This window comes from Sander vitreus, chromosome 4 (genome assembly GCF_031162955.1).
Source record: "Sander vitreus isolate 19-12246 chromosome 4, sanVit1, whole genome shotgun sequence".
In the NCBI taxonomy this organism is placed as follows: Eukaryota; Metazoa; Chordata; class Actinopteri; order Perciformes; family Percidae; genus Sander; species Sander vitreus.
The window spans coordinates 30,782,765-30,807,254 of record NC_135858.1 but is presented as its reverse complement, the minus strand read 5'-3'; the positions used below and the strand labels follow the sequence as shown (position 1 = coordinate 30,807,254).

General features: G+C 40.9%; 1 protein-coding gene across 1 annotated transcript in view; it reads right to left on the bottom strand.

Moving 5' to 3' along the window:
• Window positions 1-24,490, bottom strand: part of LOC144517283 (receptor-type tyrosine-protein phosphatase gamma-like) — a 513,098-nt gene that overhangs the window by 32,713 nt on the left and 455,895 nt on the right. The window contains exons 13-15 of the mRNA XM_078249315.1: window positions 19,156-19,309; window positions 6,487-6,578; window positions 418-509 (exon numbers count right to left, since the gene is read on the bottom strand). Of these exons, the coding sequence (XP_078105441.1) occupies window positions 418-509; window positions 6,487-6,578; window positions 19,156-19,309 (338 nt within the window). The remainder of the gene's footprint in view (window positions 1-417; window positions 510-6,486; window positions 6,579-19,155; window positions 19,310-24,490) is intronic.

Here is a 24,490-nt window from a genome sequence, read left to right as displayed (position 1 = left end):
AATCATAATATTAGTAGAAGTTGCATTACAAGTTTGCAGCTTTCATTGTATTTATGTAAAATCAATCTACACATTTGTCTTTATTTTTCGTCCGACTTCACATTTTCTGAGAAACAATTTCAACATTTCAACATACAAGTTCAGATTTTTTTCTTTCTACAAGCTCTTGGACTTTTTCTTTCCCTTTCCATGGCTTAAAATGTTGCTCACATGTGTGTGTGAATATTTTATACACGTGAAAAGTTGTAGCATACAAGTTCAGATTTATGTTCTCAAAACGTATTTTACAAGTGCTTGCATTTTGCATCATATGAAGGACTGGTGTAGTCTGAAACAGGAAGGACCCTGCAATTGCAGTAAAGATTGCAGCAATTTTACATTGTGTTTGGTTTGCACAAACAAGACTTCAGTGCTTACCTCAAAGTCTTCCGAGAATCCATGTTGGTTATTTGAGTAGAGTTCTGAGACGTGTTTGATGAACTGCTTGACTGGAATGGCCTCCATGTCATCTGCAGAGAAGAGACGAGGCCAGGGTTAAACTCTGGCTCTACAGGAGTAGTAACTCACCATGTAACCATGCACCTGCTGAAACTGAACACTGGGCAACTATTTCACAGTGCATTGCAGCAACAGAGCAGCCTGCCTTTGACAAATAAAGGTACTACTACTACAAAAGTATCACATGACTTGTGAGGGAGGCTGTGCCAGACCTTTGCCATTGTTCTTTCAAATCAATCCATACATTACAGAGAACAGTCTAGGGTTACAATTCATTATGTGAATGAGTGATGAGTGGAAAGCCAGACTACTGCTACAACCCACTGGCTCAGCTTTCACTATACAAGATTCTGGGAGCTGAGATTTTACTCGGCAGACCAATCTGTGAGGATGTGACTCACCACTTACGTACGCCTCACCTTGTAAGCAGGTGTTAGTGTTAAAGATCTCAGCAACTGCACGGCCTGTTTCTCATCTCAAATTGATTGAGAAACTGATGTTGGAGGTTTAGGAGAAATGTGATAAGTTTTCTTCCAGTTTGATAACAGAATGCAAAGACCAATGACAGTCCAGCGAGTACGCCAGATGAAAGAAGTGTTGGGATGGTGATGTCTGACTGATGGAGAAATCATCTTCAAAATAATCTCATTTAGCAGCTGTTATGGAGATTCCATTTGTTTCACACCATTTTCCTACACAAATGGAGTTCCCCATGCAATTATACTGTAGATGTTCAAATGTCAATTTTCCTTCGAAACTGCAATTGAGAAAACAATTTTGCCACGCAGTGTAGTAGCTGTTTGTGTGCAATTTTGTGTGTTTTAAAAAAAAATGGAAATTTGAACATCTGCAACTCCATGACAACTGTACAAATGTTTCACAACAAAAATGCTTGTTGGGTCTCTGTAAGTTATAGTTAGTGTGGTCTAGACCTACTCTATCTGTAAAGTATCCTGAGATAACTTCTGGTATTATTTGACACTATAAATAAAATTGAATTATAGTGTATTGGAGAGAAAGATTGTAGCTGACCCCTCCCACCCTGGACACAAACTGTTTGAACCCCTCTCCTCTGGCAGGAGGCTGCGGTCCATCAGGACCAAAACCTCATGCCACAAAAACTTCCCGGCTGCAGCGGGCCTCATTAGTAAAGCTCGTAACCCCCACTGACACAGACCCCTGAACCCCCCCACCACTTGACACTACATGTTACATTAACATACTTCCTGGACTTTATAAGAGAAACTTTATTGAGCCCCAGGGGGAAATTTTTACACTCTTTATGATCAACATTTCATAGTGAACACACACAAACGCACACACACATGTATAACATGGTGATGTTTTTTTTTTTTTCCTTTTTTCTTCTGCTACTTGGGCGGAGTGATTTGCTTGCAGCACCTGAGAAGTGCCGTGGTGAGGAGCAGAGAGTAGCAGTGCTTTGCCTTTCTGAGAATATAGTTCCCAGTATGTTAGAATATGTCTGTGTCTCATGTGACGTTGTTATTTGTACACGCTGTGACTATACAAATCACAACATGTAAATAGGAAAATGTTGGCGTTATTTTGTCACTTATTGGGAGCAGTAGGCTAGATGGAGCCCGTTACCTCCAGGATCTGTGCTAAGCGAGGCTAGCGGTGGGAGCGTCAGACAGTTACGACACGCACAGAGATGAGAAGGGTATGTATGGACTTATGTAACTCTGAATGAGCTAAAGTCCCAATAAGTCTGCGTATTCCTTTAATACAGCAAATGCCTATTGAGCCTTAGTAAACCACTAACAGAGAACATTGTGTCCGTGTGTTGTGATGATAGATGCTGATGCAGAATTTCTTCAAAGAGAAGCACGTCAAGGCAAAATTATCATTCATTTGTATTCAGTGGTGTCTTTGTTAATTACCCTAGATACTGTTAAGAAATAAATTGATGGACATTAATTAATTAAAATGCCAGGGTTAAGGCCAAATGCTAACATATGCACTCATGGTACGGAGTGGTGCTTTGAGTAAACCCATTCCCTACAATGATCTCTGCCGAGTAATGCAAGTTCAGTAACGTTTCAGTTCCACTGCTGTATCACAGAGGAGCAAGCGGTTTAAAACATACAATAAAGCTTGCATAAGTCATTTTTTGTTGTGATGTTGGGTTGCTTGTGGGAGCTTTAAGCAGGATGGCACAGGACTGTAGTGCATGTTTCATCAGCTTGCATACAAATTGTTGCAAAGTGGTAGTCGTTCTTCAGACACTGAGAGCATAAAAAGCTGAACTCGACCCAGATGATTGGAGCCTGTTCAGTGAAAAGGATGAAAAAACATCACACAACAGCTAAAACTCTCTCACAGCGCCGCTCAGTTTAGTCTTCATTAAACATTAACGAGAGCATACACTCGCTAGCTCTCACTTTGTGTCTTGCGAGATGCTCATTTAGGTATGCAAATATGTCTAAATGATTTGTTTGTCAGTAAACCCAGCAGTCGGTCTTGAAAAAACTATTAGCTACATGGAAAACTGATCCAATCTCTTACTTTGGCTTTGGTATTTTCTACAGACAGTAGAGTACAATCACTTACACCATAGCATGTACACAGTGGCGCCTGTAGCCATAATCATTTACGCACTGTGAGTACATTTCTTTTAATGATGATGCTCATACATTTGGGAGTTCTGGATTAGCAGAGCCAGTCTGTCATCTCTCATCTCTCTGCCAATCATGCACTCTAAGAAATCTCTGTGTATTAACAGTTGTATAACTGTATATTTTAACAGAAATTGTCCGTAGAACGAGATTCACAGTTGTATTCCTGTTTATTCACATTTCAAATTGCATTATGGGACCTCTATCTGTGCTCCGACAACTAACGTAGTAAGCTATTCACAACGTCATTTGTAAATTATTAACCAGATTAGCGAGAGTCAAAAGTCCCCAAAAGAAGTGCCTTAAGCATGCGCCCAAAAGATGTACCTTAAGCATTAAAAAAGCATCATAGTGTCGAAGTGTAAAAAACAAAGTGTCAAAAAGCATCAGAAAAGCTTTAATAATTAAAGAAGCAGACTTCATTTCAGAAATGTACGAACTGAGCAGCTTTGTCTGAGATCTCAGTAAAAATGTTCTGTACTTGAACTGTATAGCTACACACAAAATTTCTGTTACAAAGTCCGGGTAAGGAGCTGCCTGAATTTCTTCTGATTATTTTATGGATTTATGTCTTCTTTTAAAGTGAGATTATTGTTATGGGGGCTTTTTTCCCCCTTTATTTTAGAGTGACAGTGGATGGACGGGAAAGGTGGGATGACATGCAGCAAAGGGCCGCAGGTCAGATTTGAACCAGGCCGCTGCAAAGGACTCAGCCTACATGGGGCGCACGCTCTTACTGGGTGAGCTAGAGGTCGCCCTGTGGATTTATGTCTTCGAGTGTGGGAATGCGTGGCACATGCATGGTCAGTGTGTGTGCTGGTGTTTGGTGGAGCAGGTGGCCTGGCCCGTCATTAACATAATCTCTGTTGTCATTGTAGGCTGCTGAGTGAGAGCGCTCTTTTCTGTGAGACATTGCGACACATTTGTAAGTTTTTCTTGGCACTGTTTTGGGTGTTTTAATAAACCGGTTAATGCGAGAACTTTACTCTTGTCTCCGACTCGTAGTGGAAACTTACAGTGAGCATGTGTAACTGTGGATAAATGGATCGCCGAATCCAAAATTATACAGTGCACTGGACATTGGTTTATTTTTAGCCCAGAAAATGCATCCAAAAGATGTTCAGCCATCCCTCAGTGGCTTATTTAGATATATTAAGTTTGTTGAAAGTCACTACAGATATGACTATATTATTTCAGGTTCGCTGCATAGAGAAAGTTTTGGAGCCCCTCAAAGAGGTTTATAGCCAGCGCCAAGCTGATAAGACAGCCAAGCTGCATTGTTTTGACTGGAACTGAACCCTCAGCTGTGAAGTTAGCACTAATGGGATCTCCGTTTGCAGAGTGTTCAAGCTGTACCTGACTCATCACGGTGATCATACTGCTCTTGGGGACCGGCTGCGCAGCGAGAAGCCGCTGCTGACGGGCGCAGAGCTCCACCGGAGCTCGGACTACTGCCTGTCCATGCGGCCATCTGACGGCATCAGTATTAAATTGAGACAGTTTCAGGAACGGCTAAAAACATCTTGTAGTCACGTTAAATAGTAGTCCAATTCCGTGTTTTGGTACAGTTGGTTTTAACACCTGCCCCTTTCACGTAGTGTCACATTTTATACTATGAAGGTTAAACTCTGCAATTAATCTGCGGTTCACATGCGAGCGTGAACTTTCCTCGCTTGAGGACATTTATCAGACGTCACACAGCTCCCTCTAGAGACACTAAAGACATTTTTTTTTTACGTCAACTTTGTTTGCATATGCAGATGTACTGGCCAACACTGCAAACACACTTTGATAGGGTACAATTGGTGGAATTTCCCTTTAATGTGACAAACAACAAGGTGACTGTATCATTACACCTCAATAATCAATGATTGATTGTAATAACTGTGACTTTTCATAGGTATTAATACCAAATAAGCAGCATTTGATCATCAGATATTGATCTTCCCATGCTCATGAAACACATCTGTCATGTTTGTGTGTGTGTTTACCGGAAGCTTCTGTAGTAAGTGGCTGCTGCCTGCAGGTTTTAAGGCCTAAAAGAGGCTTATCGGATGTGCAAGGCTCTAGCTATAAGCTTATTGAGACAATTACCCAAGTAACATATGGCCATCCACCAGCCTGTATGCTGCAGTGGAATCTGATGTCCACACAGTGTTTCCTGATATTTAGCCTCCACACGTCTGTAAAGCTACATGTACTCATCTACACTTCCAGTGGTTATCAAAAAACAAACACATCCTACCACAGTGATGTGAAATTAATGGTGAATCTAAAACAGGAGCATAGAGAGCCTTTTGTTCCCGCTGGGGTATAGGACATAAGCTCAGTGACAGAGCCCTTTTTGTCTGTGCTGGACTCTGCCATGATGGACACACTGGCACTGGTGTGTGAATGGAGGCCTTTGGACTTAGCCAGGGCCCATTGTAAAGAGGCCCCACAAGCTTTCAATTGATATGACGGGTTTGGATCCAAATCCTGGACCTGAAGACGAGAGCTGGAGCAGCTTTCACACCCTGTAGAGGTTTTATATACACTGTGTGTTTGTTGTAATTGGTGAACTGGGCACAGCCTCTCTATCACTCTGTCACTCACACACACACACCCACACAGGGAATCACTTAAACCTTTTTACTGACACAGCACAGGTTGTGATGTGGCTACAGATCATATTTCCGATATTTGACTGAAGGCACTACCAAGCTCTACCATACCTTAAAGCCTTTTACTCTTCTGCATGCACACTTTTGTGTAAGGTAAGGTGATGGTTCATTAGTCAAGGATCATCCAGCTGTATTGACAAAAGGCCAATAGGACAAGTTTGATAGCTGAGCATATGGTCAGCTTTCAGATATGAACACCACCTGCAACATTGATGGTGACTACAGAGCAATTAAAACCCTTTAAACTGACCAGGCAGAGGAAAATTTCAGAGGAAGAGAAAGTGGACGCACTGTAGAGTGGATCCATTTAGGAAAAAGCAGGAGGTCCAGTCAGATTCAAAAAGAGAATTCCCTGCATCCTTTGGCATACATGTGTTTTGATTCATACTTCCAAAGTGGGGTGTGTATGTAATTAGGGTCAAATATATTGTATTCAATTAAATCTACGCTTGCACACATGGAAACGTATTATATTCAACATATCAAAAGTGGACACCACTGAATGGACCAAACCATATATGTATTGATTGCTACTCTCAAACACCAGTAAATATGTCCCTTCTACTTAGACTTACATAGCAATGGTGGACAAACAAACAATCAGACAAATAAAAATATGGCAAGGTATGCCAGCCCATCAGGCCTGCAGCTTTGCATGGGGACATACAGGTGCTGTGGTTGGTTGTTACCTGGAATGGGGATGACAGGGATCGTCTCATTGGGTACCACCCTGGGTGAATTGTGGTCTTCCACATAGAAGTGGGCTGTCTGGAAACAGCGTCTAGCAGAAAGAGAGAGAAGTCACATTTTAACAATGTCTTTTATTTCCATAGTGCAAGTAGAGAGCTTTTCAAACACCTGGCAAATTGATGCTCTCGCTCGTTGTAGTTCTCATTTGAGGTCAAACACAAAAACAAGTTCTCCTTTCACCTGAATTTGGAGGATAGAAAAGGTGAATCCTTGGTGGTCATCAGTATCAATAAATGCTTTGTGCACTTGTCACTTGTTTAATAGTAAATTCGTACATGTCAACTGGCAAGAGTATTTACCCATTTTTTCCATATATGGTTTTTTTTTTTTTTTCCATTTTCTCTTCAATTTCCTAATGCTAACCCCGCTGGGTGCAGATTCCAATGATACACATGAAGTCACCAGCTCTCTCTGACTGGATTTTCACACTATCCCCCAGCTTCCACATTGGTCATGCACAACCACTAGCAACAAGGGCTTGATCCCTCACCTATTTCCCACTCACAAGCATGGTTCATTTTGTTCAAAAACAATGGCGTTGGTCATTTGTTTAAGTGCTTAAAATAACCTGCATTTACATTTTCCTGACCACTTGTGGTTTTTACAAGTAATGACCATTGCCTTTGGGACACAAAGCAAAATGATAGCGAGATGCTGTTGTAGCATCACAACTTTCAATACAACCTTTTAGCAAGGAGGTCTGTTGGGTGTACAAAGCATCTGACTATGGCACCCGAGACAACTGTTTACATCCCGTCTTCTTTCAACAGTCAACATGGTCAACTTGTTTTTATTTCTTACCATGTTGACCATATTTCCCCAATTGTTAGCAAGTGGGTATGATTGCCTGAACTTAAACAAATCTTAACCATGGAGATGGCATCCAGAAAGTCATTTAATTGAATTATTTTTGTAACAGTTTTTGAAGGACTAATGATGGGGAATCCTGGTCAGAAAACACTCACATTGGTCATTAAGGAAGGCAATGCTATTAGAACTATTTTGTCATTAAGTCTGGATGACTTGTTGCACTAAATAAACCATTCGTTTCGATCTTTTTTGTTGAAGAGGAGCAGGATCAGCCTGGCCTTCGGTCCTCTGGTGGACACACCGTAGGACAGATCCTTGTAGTGAACTTTTTTTCTAACCTACTTTAGGTTACTTTGCGGCCACTTGACTGAATGATGAAAGCCTCGATACAACGTTGACTGTGTTGTGATTGGCTAGCAGCAGCGCTGGGTCTAACGTACCCCAGCTGCCTTACTCCCTGTTGCTACTATAGACTACATTCCCGGGATGAGAGCACCATGTAAGCATGGTTGAATTAGTGAACTGGCTAACTAGCTACTGAATGAGTACAATTCAACAGCTTAATGCTTCATCCACACCATGAATCCATGGCTCAATGGTGTTTTTTGCCCCCAACTGCTCCTTCCAAGCAGCGCTGCGAAGGCTGCCTTCAAGGCACTTAACCCTAACCTTAACCTTAACCCTAACGTTAACCATAACCAGTGCCTAATCCTAGTGCCTACCAGGCAGCGCTGCCTGGAAAGCGCCGTTGGGGGCAAAAAACACTGATAAACGAATCCATGATCAACACACTTCCAACGAGTAATAGCCTATCACAGCAGAGACAACGCTGTGTCGAGGCTTTCGTCAAAGCTGGCGTGGTTTCATCTAAAGTGGGTTGGAAAAATGATAGGCAAGTTGATCTCTGCTAAACAGTATGCTTTTTTTATCCACTAGTCCGTATACAGTACATCTCTTAGAGAGAGAGAGAGAGAGAGAGAGAGAGAGAGAGAGAGAGAGAGAAACCATTATCTTATCACGCACACACACACACACAAACACACACAATTAAGCATCAACACAAATGCACACTACAAATGCTAAGTTTGTCGGAGCTTCTCATGAACGTCAACACTTCCTGCACATATCATCGAAAACTTGTCTAATTTCAAAGCATTACAGTGTGTACTGTAGCTGACACACACACACACACACACACACACACACACACACACACACACACACACACACACACACACAGAATGTGCCTCATTCTCGTTGTGTTTGAAGTCACATGCAGTATATGTAGAAGCAGTCATACAGGGAAGCTTTCAGGAGCAGACACATCAGCAGGTCTCCTGTCTTGTTTTTAGTCAGTGATGGTGACTTTGACAATTCACATATGGGAAGTTTGACATCAGACTGCTTTGAAATGGAGATCTGCATCAAGCATTTAGAGACAAGTTTGAGTTTAAATACAGCAGAAGGAAGCAAAAGAGGTATCATAGTCTTCTCTCTCAGAAAGCACTCAAGAAGTTCACAAAAATAGTAGTAGACTAGCTATATTTACATCCATCCTTTTTTTTTACTGTTTGTTTACTTTTGTTTACTTCCTATATTTAGCTAAAAGTTTATTCTTATACTGTATTTTCTATACTGTATTTTTTTTATACCTCTTTATTTTCGGTGTTTTGTAAGCTGCTGAAATATGCTGCTGGAAATCTAATTTCCTTGCGGGAGTCATCCCAAAAGGATCAATAAAGACAAGTCTAAGTCTAAGTCTAAGCTGCCAGGCTGCTTTGACAAACATTTGAGTCTACAGATAAGAGATGTTTTTTATTACTGTACCATTATAAATAGCCTACATGTAATGACAAGTATACTTTAATTTTTTGTTACCATCCAAACCAAACAAGTTATCTGTTAAGGCCGAACTGGACTGAGAGGAGGTTTTGAGATTTAATTTGGGAAAGATGAAATCAGTGTGTCTTCAAATATTACTGCTGTGTTCTAGTGGTCGACCGATATGGGTTTTTCAATTGCCGATGCCACAGATTGGTTCTCGAGTCTGAGACTCGGACTGAAGTCACACTTAAAGGACAATTCCGGCGCAAAAATGAACCTAGGGGTTAATAACAGATGTGTACCCACTCGATCGCTCTCTGGGACATGTTTTTCATGCTAATCGAATGTGTTTGTAGCTTGAAAACAAGCTAGCGCGGACCGCTAATTAGCTTACAACACTAGTATTCAGGGCACACAGAAAGTAAAAACAAATTGCTTATTAAACCACTAAAAAGGCTCAAAATATCACCAAACTTCAACGGTAGCATCATGAGGGTCCCTAAATGTTAACCCGAAGCATTGAGAACATTGTACAGACAGTTTATTAAAAAGATAGTTTAGAAAGACAGTAGCTCCCAAGACGGCAGCCGCCTGTATACGAGAACGCGACTGTCTTTATAATCTACCTTTTTAATAAACTGTCTGTACACTTACAATGTTCTCAATGCTTCGGTTAACATTTAGGGACTTCATTATGCTACCGTTGAAGTGTGGTGATATTTTGAGCCTTTTTAGTGGTATAATAAGCAATTTGTTTTTACTTTCCCTGTGCCCCGAATACAAGCATTGTAAGCTAATCAGCGGTCCGCGCTAGCTTGTTTCAAGCTACAAACACATTCGATTAGCATGAAAACATGTCCCAGAGAGCGATCGAGTGGGTACACATCTGTTATTAATCCCTAGGTTCCTTTTGTGCCAGAATTGTCCTTTAAGTTGCACGCACAGTGACTTCAGACTTGACTTGAGACTCGTCCTCAAAAGACTTCAGACTCGACTCAGACTTGAGATGCGGGAGTCGTGAACAATCTTTAATTTTAGGAAACATCTGATGAGCTGCATGTTATTCCCCTCCCTGCGTAACCTCTAACCTACCTACGTAACACGTAATATGTAACGTATCTACTGCGCGTGGCTACACATGAGAGAGGACAAACATGTAGACCGAACCGGCAGCTGCTGGATCATTCATCGGAAGCTTTGGCTTTAAAAACTTCAGACAACAAGGCCCAGACAAAAGAAGTACTGAATGCAAAATAGACTTGAGACTTGACTTGGACTCTCGCTGAGAGACTCGAGACTTGACTTGGACTCGGCCTATCACTATATCCTTCTGAATGGTTCAGTCAATAGGATTTTTTTTTTTTTGAAAGGCTTCCAGTAGCCTTCATCACTACATGAATCCATTGCAATAATATCTTTATTACACCTTGTGATTGGTTGTTCCATTTTCTCAAAACATAGTCATGATTTATATGAATGAATGATGTTCAGTTGGTACATCAAAAATCTGAATGGAAATGCCAGAAATACATGCTTTTCTCTTGGCTATGGAAGAAAAGGTAGTATATAGATAAAGACAAGAAGAGTAAGAGGTGTGTGTCCCCACTGCCCTTTCTTGTTTCTCTGTTTGTCAGGAGCAAAGGCAGAAGTAGCATGATATATACGTACAGTGGGGTACTTTCCATAAAATCATCTCTCAATGCAAATCAAACCAGCTATCATCTTTTGGAAATTGATCTTAATGTATACCCACATACCCTTCACCATACCTATAGCATGTTTTTATTTCAGTTAGTCTAATAGCTAATTGAGATAACATCCATATCAATGCAAATCAAACCAGCTATTAGACTATCTGAAATAAAACCATGCCAATCTGTAGGTATGGTGAAGAGGATGTGATGATGTGGGGCTATTTTAATTCCAAAGGCCAAGGGAACTTTATCAGGATGCATAGTATCCTGGATTCATGAAATAACTGGCCTTTAAAAATAAAAACCTGCCTGCCTCTATGGGAATTTAACATAGGGGTGTACTTACCTATGCCCCTGTATTTTAAGGAAGAACATTTATTTATTTACGATACATTATTCATCGAAAGGAGCCAGTTGAGGTGGTTCGGGCATCTGGTAAGGATGCCCCCTGGGCGCCTCCCTAGGGAGGTGTTCCAGGCACGTCCAGCTGGGAGGAGGCCTCGGGGGAGACCCAGGACTAGGTGGAGGGATTATATCTCTAACCTGGCCTGGGAACGCCTCGGGATCCCCCAGTCGGAGCTGCTTAATGTGGCCCGGGAAAGGGAAGTTTGGGGTCTCCTGCTGGAGCTGCTACCCCCGCGACCCGACCCCGGATAAGCGGATGAGGATGGATGGATGGACATTATTCATTCACAAAGAAAACTGGTGTCCTTAAAGGTTGGATTTTTCCTCATTTTTTTAATTAAGGCATTAAGATCAATTTCCAAAAGATGATTTTTTTATTCCTCTTTTTAGTCAACTTTAACATGGGTGTCTTTTTTTTCACATGACTGTATGTTATAGTGCTGTACAACTAGGGGTGTTAATCACAAGGTAGCTCATGATACAAAGCACGATACAAGGCTCACGATACCGATACAGTAATTCTGCGATAATTAATATTTTGCTAGACAATCCTCTAATCACAATATCGGTCTAACTATGAATACAAAATGGCTGCGAAAAGGTTGAGTGAAGGTTTTCTCTCTAAATTCACAGTGAGTCCAAACTGTTAGAAAACAGCACAATTCTGCAGGAAAAGTTATTCTGTAAAATACAATTACAGAACTACAGAGCAACTATGGGTCCAGACTTTGAACTTAAACATGACTGGGACATCTGTTATTTTCCTCAAACTGCTGTCCACCATCCCGTTGACAACCGCTTCCTCTTCGGCTAGTTAATGTACTGTCGAGGAGCCAAGAAGTAGCGATGCTGGCAGCAGGGAAATCTATTTAGAGCCCTTTATTTTATCCATTTAACATCTTTATTTGGAACCAGCATATCGATTCTCTTATCTCACAAAAAACGGCAACGATATATTACAATATTTTGTCCCAACCCTATGCAAAAGGGTTGGGGTCAGGCGTGGTGTTTAGGTGAACAAAGTGTTTGACTTTGACATGGGAGACTGCTGTTGCCATCCTGTCTCCTACCAACAGTCATTGTTGGTTTCTTTTCACCATGACTTCAGTATTCCTCTAGTCTCGCATAGCCAGATGTACTCCCCATAGAGGCACCAGATCAGAAAATGGGGGATTTTAGAAGGCAATAACAAACCACCTGTTTTGTCATTTAGATGGGAAGACTTGTTGAATGAGGGCTGATGTTAACCTGATTTTTAAATCAATATAGGACTGTAGAGCCCTCCACTCCAGCAAAAATATACAGAACAAAAAACAGAATCAAAAGAGTTGCTGAGAAGAAAACGTCAGTGAAACAGCAATGACTTCACTATTTAACAAAAATACAGAAACTGATGCTCTTTAGTGATGTCATCCTTTGCCTACTTGACACATCGAAGCAGACTAATTTGTATTTTGTACCCACATTTGAAAACCTACTGAGCTACACTCCATTCCTATTACAAAGTGTTAACATGAAGGACTGCCAAATGCTTTTGTCCTTAGCTACTAATACAGCGTCCAGTGACAACAACAGTTACTCAACACTCACTGCATCTATCAGTGTGTGTGTGTGTGTGTGTGTGTGTGTGTGTGTGTGTGTGTGTGTGTGTGTGTGTGTCCATACAATCCCTACCTGTATTTGATACAGACCAAAGAGCAGAAAGTGTTCATTCTGGTGAACAAGAAGAGGATGGAGGTTTCCGCATGCTGTTGCTGACATGAACTATGAATAAGTACACAGGGGACGGAGGGACAGAAGGAGAGAGAACGGCTTTACTAATAACGCAAGAAGGGGGTTGTTCCCACACACACACACACACACACACACACACACACACACACACACACACACACACACACACACACACACACACACACACACACGCAGGTCAATCCCAAGCCACTTCCTGGGGTGAGACAGCTGGTGTCATGATGCATTCAAGTCACCTGGGACAAAGTTGACAGAATCATTTTGTGGTTGGTAGAACAAACTAAGATAAAGCCACAGTAAGTCAGTAAATTACTATTTGACCAAGAATTCAAAGCCAACCTTCAGTACTTCGTAGTACAGATAACTCACTCTGTCCTCAAAAAGAACAAAAGGTTCCTGTTCCCAGCCCCCATGTCAAAAATACTGCAATTACTGTAGTGAGAAATGAGGGGCTAGGGGCGACCTAGCTCCCCCGGTTCAGCTTGACATGTAGGTTGAATCCTTGGCAGTGGTCCGGGTTCAAATCCAACCTGTGTCCCATCACTGTGTGTCATCGCCTTTCTCTCACTCTCTCCCCCATTTCCTGTTATTATCCAGCTGTTCTATATTACAAGGCAATAAAAGCCCCAAAAATATTCTTCTTAAAAGAAATAAATGGCTAGATTAGGAACCTAAAGGGTTTTATCTTTTTCTGAACACACAGCAGAAGACAACACTTTAAGAACTTACTGTGTATACACAGTAATTCTAGCGATACCTAGAAATGCACTAAAGTCTTTCCTAAGTATATTTTCTAAATACATGATTTAAAGCTATAGTGCGTAGTTTCTGTCTCCCCCATGAGGAATTCTAAGTAATGAGGACAACACTGTTGGCGCATCCACATGGTTGAGTGAATGAAATAGCAATAATTCCTACTCCTACTAAGCTGTTCAAGAGCCGTAAGGCGACATCCGTGTCTGACCTCAGTCCTTTTCCTTTTTCATCGCTCTCCAACTAGGAAAAGCCACACCAATGGTTATCCATGTTTGTCTTCGCCGTCAGTCACTTTCTTTTTTCAGATTTTAGTCTTTCTGCCTAACGTAAAGGTCTTTCCTTAGCAGTACAATCACTGGCATTTGACATCACTGAAACATTTCGTTGGCGCTTGTTCTCTTTTTTTAGCCATGCCTTCTTCTGTTGCAGTATTCCCCTTCGTCTCGCAAGCAGGAACGCTGCTGACTGTTTCCTTTCTCAGCGGGACATAAAATGCATCACTCCAGCTGCTGTGCGAGAATGTCGCCCGACGACACCATTTTGTAAACGTAGCCATACTGAGAAATACAGACAGAGTTGTGTGGAGCTGATAGTCTTAATTAGCTTTGTCTCAACTCTTTTGGCAATGGCTTGAATGTTACGGACGTGCATTAATAAGAAATAGTTGTGCACTATAGTTTTAAATAGATTTTGGGTTGAAACTAAGAAAAGTCTTTTACACCATTTTACAAGTATGTGTATAAATGACATTGTTGTTTGCAGTGACAGTGTGAAGATGTGAATACTATCAAATTGTTATAAAGAAGTATCATCCCACTGTCCTGCATCTGTAGATAGGACTTATCAGCTGAAGTCCAATGTGCTTCCCAGCAGCATTTACAGACTTAATGTAAATTAACTGTATTATCAAGTAAGGTAAACCTTTCATGTTAGGAAGCTCATATTTACCTCTTTCCAATTTTACGTGAATGCAGCAGAGCCAACTGCTGCCAGAGGGCCAATAGGACGGCAGCGGGGGAGGAGTCTGTGTTGGACACGGGGTTGTGAGTTGAGCTTTGCTCCGCAATAGGATTACATACCCCAACACACCCTTAGCACCTGCCAGGCCTGCGTTTGTGTGTGTGTGTGTGTGTGTGTGTGTGTGTGTGTGTGTGTGTGTGTGTGTGTGTGTGTGTGTGTGTGTTAATAGGGTTACACACAACTTCTCAACACTTGTACACTAACCAGTGCATACCAGTGTTCTCAAGAACTCTGAAAGCAAAACTTGATTTTAGTCCAGAGATCATGTGATAGGTATCTGTCAGGCACCACGTTGAATACCTTATGATTGTTGTGTCAGTATAGCTTACTTTCATGTTCTGTCTTTTGTCACATGCCACAGATGATTTTCTATGTTTCAGATTTCAATGAAGGACCACATTTTCCAAAGTGATTCAGCCAATTAGTCCTAGTGTTATTATCATCACCTGCTGCTTTGTTTGTCTACAATGTAATAGCAGTACTTTAAACAAGGAAAGAAAATGATGTGTAAATCAAACAGGAAATGGCTATAGTCAAAACCTATTAAACAGATATTTTAAAGTGCTCATATTATGCTTTTTGCATATTTTATATTATATTGCATATTTTTCTTATTGAGTTGTTAAGATATATACAGTATTTTTGTGCATGCAATAGGTTTACAAAGTGAAAAAGCCCAAAGTCCACCCCAAAGGGACTTACCATCTCCAACAGAAAACACTGTTCACAAACTGCTCCAAACAGCTCTATTGTAGTCCAGCCTTTACTACTACCGTGACGAACACACGTTATAATGCTCGCCTAGCTGCTAACGTGGCACACCCTCATACTCTGCTTCTGACTGGCTAGTAGTCCTTACCTAGGTACTGTGCATGTGCAACTCCCAACAAAGGTGGAACAGAAGTGTGATGCCTCACTCTGTAGCTAAAACGGAGAGCTTAACACACAGGGTGAAAAGAGGAGCTGCAGCAATGTGTAGTACAACCAAAATATGGTGTTTTTTGACCATTTAAACCTATGTAAACATATTCTGATATACCTCTAAATACAATTATGAACCTGAAATTGAGCATAATATGAGCACTTTAATAAAACCAGAAGGCTGCTGACATGACAGGCTCTTACTTTGGTACGAAGACATTCTTAGACCACAAATACAAGTAATTTTCAGCCAATAATGAATTTAGAGTTCCACGTCTTTACAATATGCCAATACACTAGACTGTAACTTTTGTTTCTCCAACCTAAAAGCCTGTGTCAAGCTAGGAAGGAACATGTTATAATCATGTCTTCTTCATAAAGCGTAAAACATTTATCCTGTGCTCAGTGCTTTGTTCACATGTCCACTGATTTGCACTACCATACACTGCTATAAGATATACTTCTGGCTTCCTCTGGATCTGCCTTGGCCTTTCTTTGAACCCATGCTAAAATCGTCCATGTGAGTCTTATCAGGTTGATAAATCGTCTCCCCCCTGTAGACTGTCAAAATAGTTGACGTTTGGATGTGGTCATTGTAGCTTGTGACACAACAATTGTATGGTGTTGTTGGTTCCTTCAGACATTCAGTCTACCACTCGGACTAAAGCCAGTCTAATACAATCTGACAGCTGGTCCATGCAGGGTCAACTCATCATGAGGTACCTTCATGAGTTGGTAAGGCTGGTTTATACACTTGGAGGGAACTTAAGAAGCGTAGGCTAATGTTACATGTCCATACACACGTTGTTTTCACGGATGGGATCGCCCCTCTTCCCAGCATTGCAAACAAGTGGGCTTGCCCCCAGTTTCTCTTCACTGACAACTGACAAGCAAAGAAAACAGTCTACACCCTCCTACAACCATAATGGCTGCAGCTGATTGGACGAACGCGTCATGTGGGGCTGTCTGCACCCAGATTTAAAAATGGACCATAATGGCGGCTCGTTTGGAATACGATCTCTTATTTAACGAAACGTGTTCATGAAAACATTTAAAGCGAGAAATAGGCTATGCAGTTACTGAATCTGTTTTCATTTCAGATCGACAACGGCCAGTTTAAAAGATTTTCGTGAGCTTTTGAGAGACGTGTCCAAATCAGACAGATGTCATGTTACAGCATCTCCATATGGAGCTTATGAAAACCTAGGAATTTCATGTCAGAAAAGTTGGACAAGACGTTGAGAAGCCAGGGACTGGATTATGTCTGCCTCTGAGTTTGATTTCAGAATCGCCTAAAAAACAGCACCACTGCTCTGCTAACCAATGCAAATGGTAAACCTGTGTTTTGGTAAATTATGTTGTGGTAATCTTTCATAACAACATGAAAACATGGCAGTCTACGTCTGTCTTAGTTTCAAATGTTATCACTATATTGAATAGGCGTTACCATTGCTTATCAGCCTCATGGATATGGATTAGAAGGGGCCTGTTACACCTATTAGTAGGTTCAAAAGGCTATTATCATCTATTGATATTGTAATAGTTGCCGTTAGCGTCCCCTTGGCGTCACTTTTTAATGCTCTGGGAGTCCTGTTGTCTATTGAAACAAAACAAAAGCTACTTGGTTAGGATTAGTAAAAGATTGTGGTAGTTAAAATACTAACAATAATGGCGTTAGTTACTGTAAGAAGGTAAGATAGGGAAAGCTACATAAGTAAGTTAACTTAAAAAAAAAGAAAATGTTGAAAGTTGGTTTCACACGGGACAAGAACACCGCTCTCTCGGGTAAAAGCCATGTGTTTTTTGACACATCCACCACCCTAACCTTCCTGATTATGCATATATTCGTCTTTAAGTACTTCTCCCTACCATTGTCGCTCTTACTATAAAACAATAATAATAATTTATACTTTATTAATCCCGCGAGGGATATTACAATTTTTTTCACTCTGTTATTAGAATACACATTACACAGTTAGAGGGTTTGGTGCCTTGCTCAAGAGCACCTTGGCAGTACCTAGGAGGTGAACTGGCACCTCTCCATCTACGAGTCCACACTCTCTACTTTGGTCTGTAGGGGAACTAGCGAACTTGCGGTTCCCAATCCTACTCCCTAAGGACTGAACTTCCACTACGTCATCTTGGTGGTCGAGCAGTTGCTCTGAGCATCTAATATGGACGCGGATGGGTGAGCCAGCTTACCAATGGATGATGACGGCCTACTGAGCCAACTAGGAGGTTGAGTAGCCGCCTCAAATATATGGTTGTGATAACAACTGATAACACCCATTCAATCGGCTGGTAACATTCAAAGCGTGTGCAAACATAACCATATGTATCAAATGTTGCTATGTGTGTAACACTGGTTTCATTGCCAGAATACACCAGGGAATCCTAAAAATCTGGACTTGGTTTGTCTATGCCTTAAATGTAAATTAATTCTGAAAAGATACATTTAGTGATTTGAAATCCTAAAAAGCTTATTAACTGTGCTAAATATTATCTTGAAACATGTTTTCTCCCCATAATAGGCCACCCTGGAGGTTTCAGGTAATACTCTTTGTTTTTTTAATCAATTTATTAAGCTTTAATTAACATAAGTTTCGGCATCCCCCGACACCATTACTGAAAGGATAAATTTACACTGAACAACTCCCAGTGCCTCCAAGTCATGAAGCTGGGCATTAAAGCCATTCCATTGTGTCATTTTTTGAGTTGATTCTTAGCAAAAAAAACCTTTATTCTTTTACAAAAATGTGCTCATTCATGTGTAATTACTTCCACCAACTAATCAAAGTATTCTCGTAAGCGTAGAATCTGCCAGTCAGAATCATTCAGAACACATACGAGCAAGTCACTCAAATGACGGCCGCCATGTTGCGCCTCCATCTTTAAATACATTAGCCAAAGAGGGACATACCTCCGCCTTTCACGCTTCTACACTCAGTGGCACCGTGACGAATGCCAGGGAGGGGGACAAGATTACTTGCGACTGCCGGCAGATTTGAAAGCCTGTTGAAGACGGAGGATCAAGCCTATTCTCGAGGACATGTAACGGAGTCGCCAAGGAAGTTAAAAAGAGAATTAAAGTTTTGCTGTGTGTGTGTGTGAAGGCAAGTGCAGAAACAAATTCACTGTGTCATGAAAAAATAGTTTAAGTGAATCAGCAATAAACACAGGTATTTATATACATTTAAAAAAAATTTCATGTTTCATGACATGACATGACCAGGCTGGTTTTTCACTCCTCACTATCTCTAATGTAACAAGATTGGCAATGATGTAATGTGTATTACCCCCTTTCCCATCTTCAACCATAAACAAATGGAGTATCAGATATATAACTTTCCAGTCAACCATCCACCTTCCAACCTCGTGTCCGCCAACTCAAAAGTAGCTGATAAGTGCTGGTGTTGTTGCACCCACCTCCAGTAGACGAGCACAGCCAGCAGGAGAACCAGGCACAGGAAGGTCAGAGCTGAAACCAGCACCAACGGTACCAGCCACTCCACCCGGCCCAGCCCCGCCCCAGTGCCAGGCCTGGCATGGTGGGTCAGGTTGGTCACTCCACTGGGACCGTCTGGAAGAAAAAGATGGAGAGAAACTAATGAGGGAAAGAAATGTCCACAGGCAGAATAAGGACATGACTGAAAAGAAGGTAGACAAGATGGATTCTATTAGTAGAGAAGGGTGAAAGAGTAAAAATTAGCAGGAATGCAGAATCTTAATATTATTAATACATGTGGACAGTTACAATGCAGTCTGCAGTCTGGGGTAGGCTGCTGTGTCTAAGATGTTTAAATGATTGGTATGTATTTTTTGCTCTTTTTTCTTTCCTTGTTTATTGCTATTTTTGTCTTAGTGTGTTTGGGTATTGGTGATTGATTTACTGCTGAAATGTCATGTGACTACCTGTCCACAACAATCATGTGACTCTTCTCCTACTGACCATATGACCTCTGGCCAATAGGCTATAAGATACAGTTCAAATGCAAACATGTTACACTTGCCTTGATGAAGGCCGGCCAAAACGCTTTGCCTTGTTTAATGATATAGCCAAGACATATAATAAAGGCTTTTTTAAACTGAGTGCCTCAGTGTCCTTAAACCCTAATATATGTGGACATTGGGATTGGATTAGAGTGAAAGTATTAAGTAAGTAAGTAAGTAAGTAAGTAAAGTGTATTTATATAGCACCTATCACAGACAGAGTCATAAAGTGCTTCACAGGCCAAATAAATAAATACATTAAAAACAAATCGATAATGATAAAAAGCACAATAAATCATAGTAGAACACAAAAGCATAAGATATAGAAGTAATGCAGTCAACAATGTGGCTAAACGAACGCCTGACTAAAAACATACGTCTTTAGCAGCAGAGGCAGCCACTCTTAAAACATGAGGCAAAGCGTTCCACAGTCTAGGAGCAACTGTTTCAAAAGCTCTGTCACCTTTAGTTTTCAATTAAGAAGTAGCAATAACGAAGAAGAGGGAAGAAAGCAAGTAGGAATGATAAAGTTACTGTTTATAATAACACTTTTGTCTTGGATCATACATGATCAATGGTTTAGGCTTTCATATATTTGCCTTCACATTACAAGACAAATATATGAATTAAGTGTGAACCACGCTTGTGTGGTTTGATTTATATCCTAACAAAATACAACTGACATAAAACATTACCTAACTAAGACTATTTTAGATGTTAGGAGAGAGACCTGGCTGGCACCCTTTGACTAAATAAAAACTTTCTTAAACACTGCAGGCTGGAAACAAAATCAAAAGTAAAAAAAATCACCTTCCGACAACTGTCAGAAGACATTTCCTAAAATGTCAGACTGTTCCTTTGAAGACGATGGGACTTCATTTGTTTTGTTCTTAAGCTGACATTTAAGTGTACCCTCTAGTAAAGCGTACAGCTGCCCTATGCAATTTTGCATGTTTAAAGCACTGCAGTTGCCAGAAATCTTGCCACGCTGGTTGACACCAACCAGCTTGTGACTGCTCTAACATTAACATACTGTACACCAAGCACATGTCACACAGTCCAGCTTCTTCGAAAAGTGGCAGCAAAAAGCAACATCTAAGTTAAAGGTCCCATATCATGCTGATTTTCAAGGGTCATACTTGAGTCTTAAGTTTCTACTCAAACATGTTTACATGCTTTAATGTAAAAAACCCCCCAAAAAAACACATTATTTTTCTCATACTGTCTGTACCTGTATTAACCCTCTGTCTGAAACACTAAGTTTTAGCACCTGTCTCTTTACCTGTCTCCCTACTGAAAAGCCCAGTCTGTTCTGATTGGTCTGCGTTTTCGGGTCTTCAGCATCAATATGAGATACTTTAAGACTTTTACTGAAGTAATATTCTAAAAGGTGACTTTAACTTCTACCAAAGTCATTTTTCTGGAAAGATACGTGTACTTTATACTTAAGCAGTGCGTTCAAGTACGTTATGAGAAAAAGCAAGACTATTGCTAAGCCAGGCTAAACACATCCTGGACCGACTGCATCTCTGCATGGGACACAGAGATAAAACAGATCACTATCTCACGCTGGGTAAGACAGCAAAAGTGGCATATTTCCTAAAAACATGAGGGATGTTCATTTACCTACATCTAACTGAAAAACTGAAAGTGCTGCAGCAAAAACAAACCATCAAATAAATAATGAAAATGAATACAGGTCTTAGCTGCTGTCCTGCCTGGCCTGAGCCATGCACACTCTCTGAGGAGGTGCAGCCATAACTGCATAGAAACAACACACACCTCCGGACAATTTGAGTCATTTGTAAGAATCCAACTTGCTTTTCCGTGTCCCTTTAATCTCCACCCCAAACCATCACCGACACCTACCCACTTCAGCGGCTGCAGCCGTGACGTTTCTGGAGCTGACGCCGGCCCCCATGGCCTTCACTCTGCAGCTTTGCCTCGAGCCGAAGACACTACATTAGGCTGGGCCTCTGCACTGCACCACAGCTGGCTCGCATCACCACTAACTCTGCATCATCTCCTTCCTTACATCCACACACACAGACATGCACAGTGCACACAGAGGGAGCCATGATGCTGCCTCTGTCTGTTGTCCCCTTCTCTTTTCCTTCTGCTTTTCTCTTACGATTACAGCGCTCTGCCAAAAATAAATATATAAATAAGCCCTTGCCGGCAGCACGCAAATGCATAACACACACACACACACACACACACACACACGCACACACACACACACACACACACACACACACACAGCCAGTCACTAATGTGCAGTGAGATACATACTGAACAGGCACTAATGCCACACACCCAACACACACCGTACACACACATGTAACTATGAATGAAGCAGAGTTTATTTTTTATTTTTTTCATGCCCTGCAGCTGAGTCAGGCCTGCAAGCCTCATCTCCTCTCGCCATGTCTGAAAGTAGGCCAGCACTCAGATCAGAGTGGGGAAGAGAGGGAGGGGCAGAGAGAGGGTGAGGGAGAGAAAGGGAGGGGTATAGTGGGTAGAGGAAAAGAGGAGAAGGGATGAAAAGAAGAGATGGAGAGCGAGAGAGCGAGAGAGAGAGAGAGAGAGAGAGAGAGAGAGAGCAAAGAAAACAAAATGAAAATTATTGAGAAAGTATGGCTACGTTTAATCGGCAGAGAACAGGGCAGGACGCAGGAGCAGGAGAGAAACGAGGACAGATAGAGGGAGATAGGAGGACATTTGAGGATAAACAGAAGAGACGTTTGGCTTCCTTTTGCAGATTTTCCAATTGACCGGAACTTTAACATCCCAGATCCACAGGTTGCTGAATCAGGGTTCTTACTGTGCGCGTCTTCTGTCTTAACTTTCCACTATCCAGTGGTGGAAGAAGTATTCCGATCCTTTACTTCAGTAAAAGTACTAATACCACCCTGTAGAAATACTCTATTACAAGTAAAAATCCTGCATTTAAATTGATACTTAAGTAAAAGTATGTAAGTATCCAAACAGTTGTGTGTTTAATGGTCTAATCATTTCAGCTGGACTTCTAGGCTGTTATATTGTTATATTGTTGGCTAGTTTCATTTATAATAAAACATCAGATTTTATAAACTACATGTGTTTTGTGTGCAGAAATCTTAACTTGTAAAGTAACTAGTAACTAAAGCTGTCAGATGAACGTAGTGGAGTTAAAAGTACAATATTTTTCTCTGAAATGTAGCAGCGTAGAAGTAGAAAGTGGCATGAAAGGAAAAGACTCACCTTGCAAAGTACAAAGTACAAGTACCTCAACATTTGGACTTAAGTACAGGATTACCGGAGTAAATGTACTTAGTTGCATTCCACTGCTGCCACTGACACACCACTTCTACAATGTTAGGTGGACTGAATATTTTAAACAAGCGCAGTTTAACAGTGGCGGGAAAAGTGTTTGGATACTTTACTAAAGTAAAAAGTATGTAAGTATTATCAGCAAAATTTATTTTAAGTATCCAAAGTAAAATACTCATTTTACACAATGGCCCCTTTCAGATTGTTAGGTTTCATATTATGTCATTGAAATATAAGTAGGCCTACTGATGCATTCATGTTATCAGCATTTTAATGTTGTCTATGGTCAAAGTGGAACAAATTTTGACTAATATGCAGTCTGGTCTAGCGATGCATTTATATACTGATCATGTTATTTTGTATTATGTCAAATCTTAATCTGCAAAGGAACTACTAACTCCAGACTGATGAATGTAGTTGAATGAAGTACAAGTACCCCTGGTAAACTGGCTACTAACCCTGTGCTACATCCTGCTAGCTTTAGTTCTCAGAACATGCAGTTTTAAAATAAATAGTTTGTTCAGGTTAAAAGGTAAATACTGTTTTTTTCAACCTGGACCCTATTTTCCTGTGCTTGTGTGTCTAAGTGGCTGATGGGAACAACAATCTTTGACATTGGTCCAGTCTTAAGCGAGATCGCTGCAGTCGGCAGTGGAGAAACAAGCTGCAATGTAAGTTAATAGGGCAATTGTCCTGCTTGTATTTACCTTAACAAAAGTGCTCGTTTTTGCCACTGACAGGCTCAGATTAATATTCTAAGTGTCTGACAACATTATGGAAAGGATCCCTTCAGAGATATACCTTTAAAACCTCTTTGAGACCTTTCTGTTTAACCAGAAACAGCTCTGAAGTCGCTAGCGTTAAACCCACCAGACTTTGTTTAAAAAAGCAATACTTTTAGCATGTATAGATGCCACATGTCACATATTGTCACATGTAAATCGGTAAAATATGTGTTTATTTCAACCAAAACTAGAATTGTGATGGTTGGAAACATGGAAAAACGGCCCAAAATGGCTTTTCATAGTTTAATTTTGTCTCTGTCGACTTTGAATGAAGTGTATTTTACGATGCTAAAATGACGTATGGAGTCTGGTGGGTTTAGCGAACGCAATGTCGCGGATGTTTTTATGTTTAAAAAAAAGGATCTTACTCTTTAACAGAAAGTTCAACCTCCTTAGAAATTCTTTCAATAATGTTGTCAGACACTTAGAATATTAATCTGACCCTGTCAGCGGCAAAACGAGCACTTTTGTGAAGGTAAACAAGCTGGACAATTGCGATATTAACTTACATTGTAGCTTGTTTCTCCGCTGCCGACTGCAGCGATATCGCTTAATACTGGACCAATGTCAAAGATTGTTGTTCCTCACTCCAGGTTGAAAAAAATGGTAGTTACCCTTTAACAGTGCTGACTCCTATTAAACTACAGCTCAGTGTTTTGGAGTAGAGTTAGGTT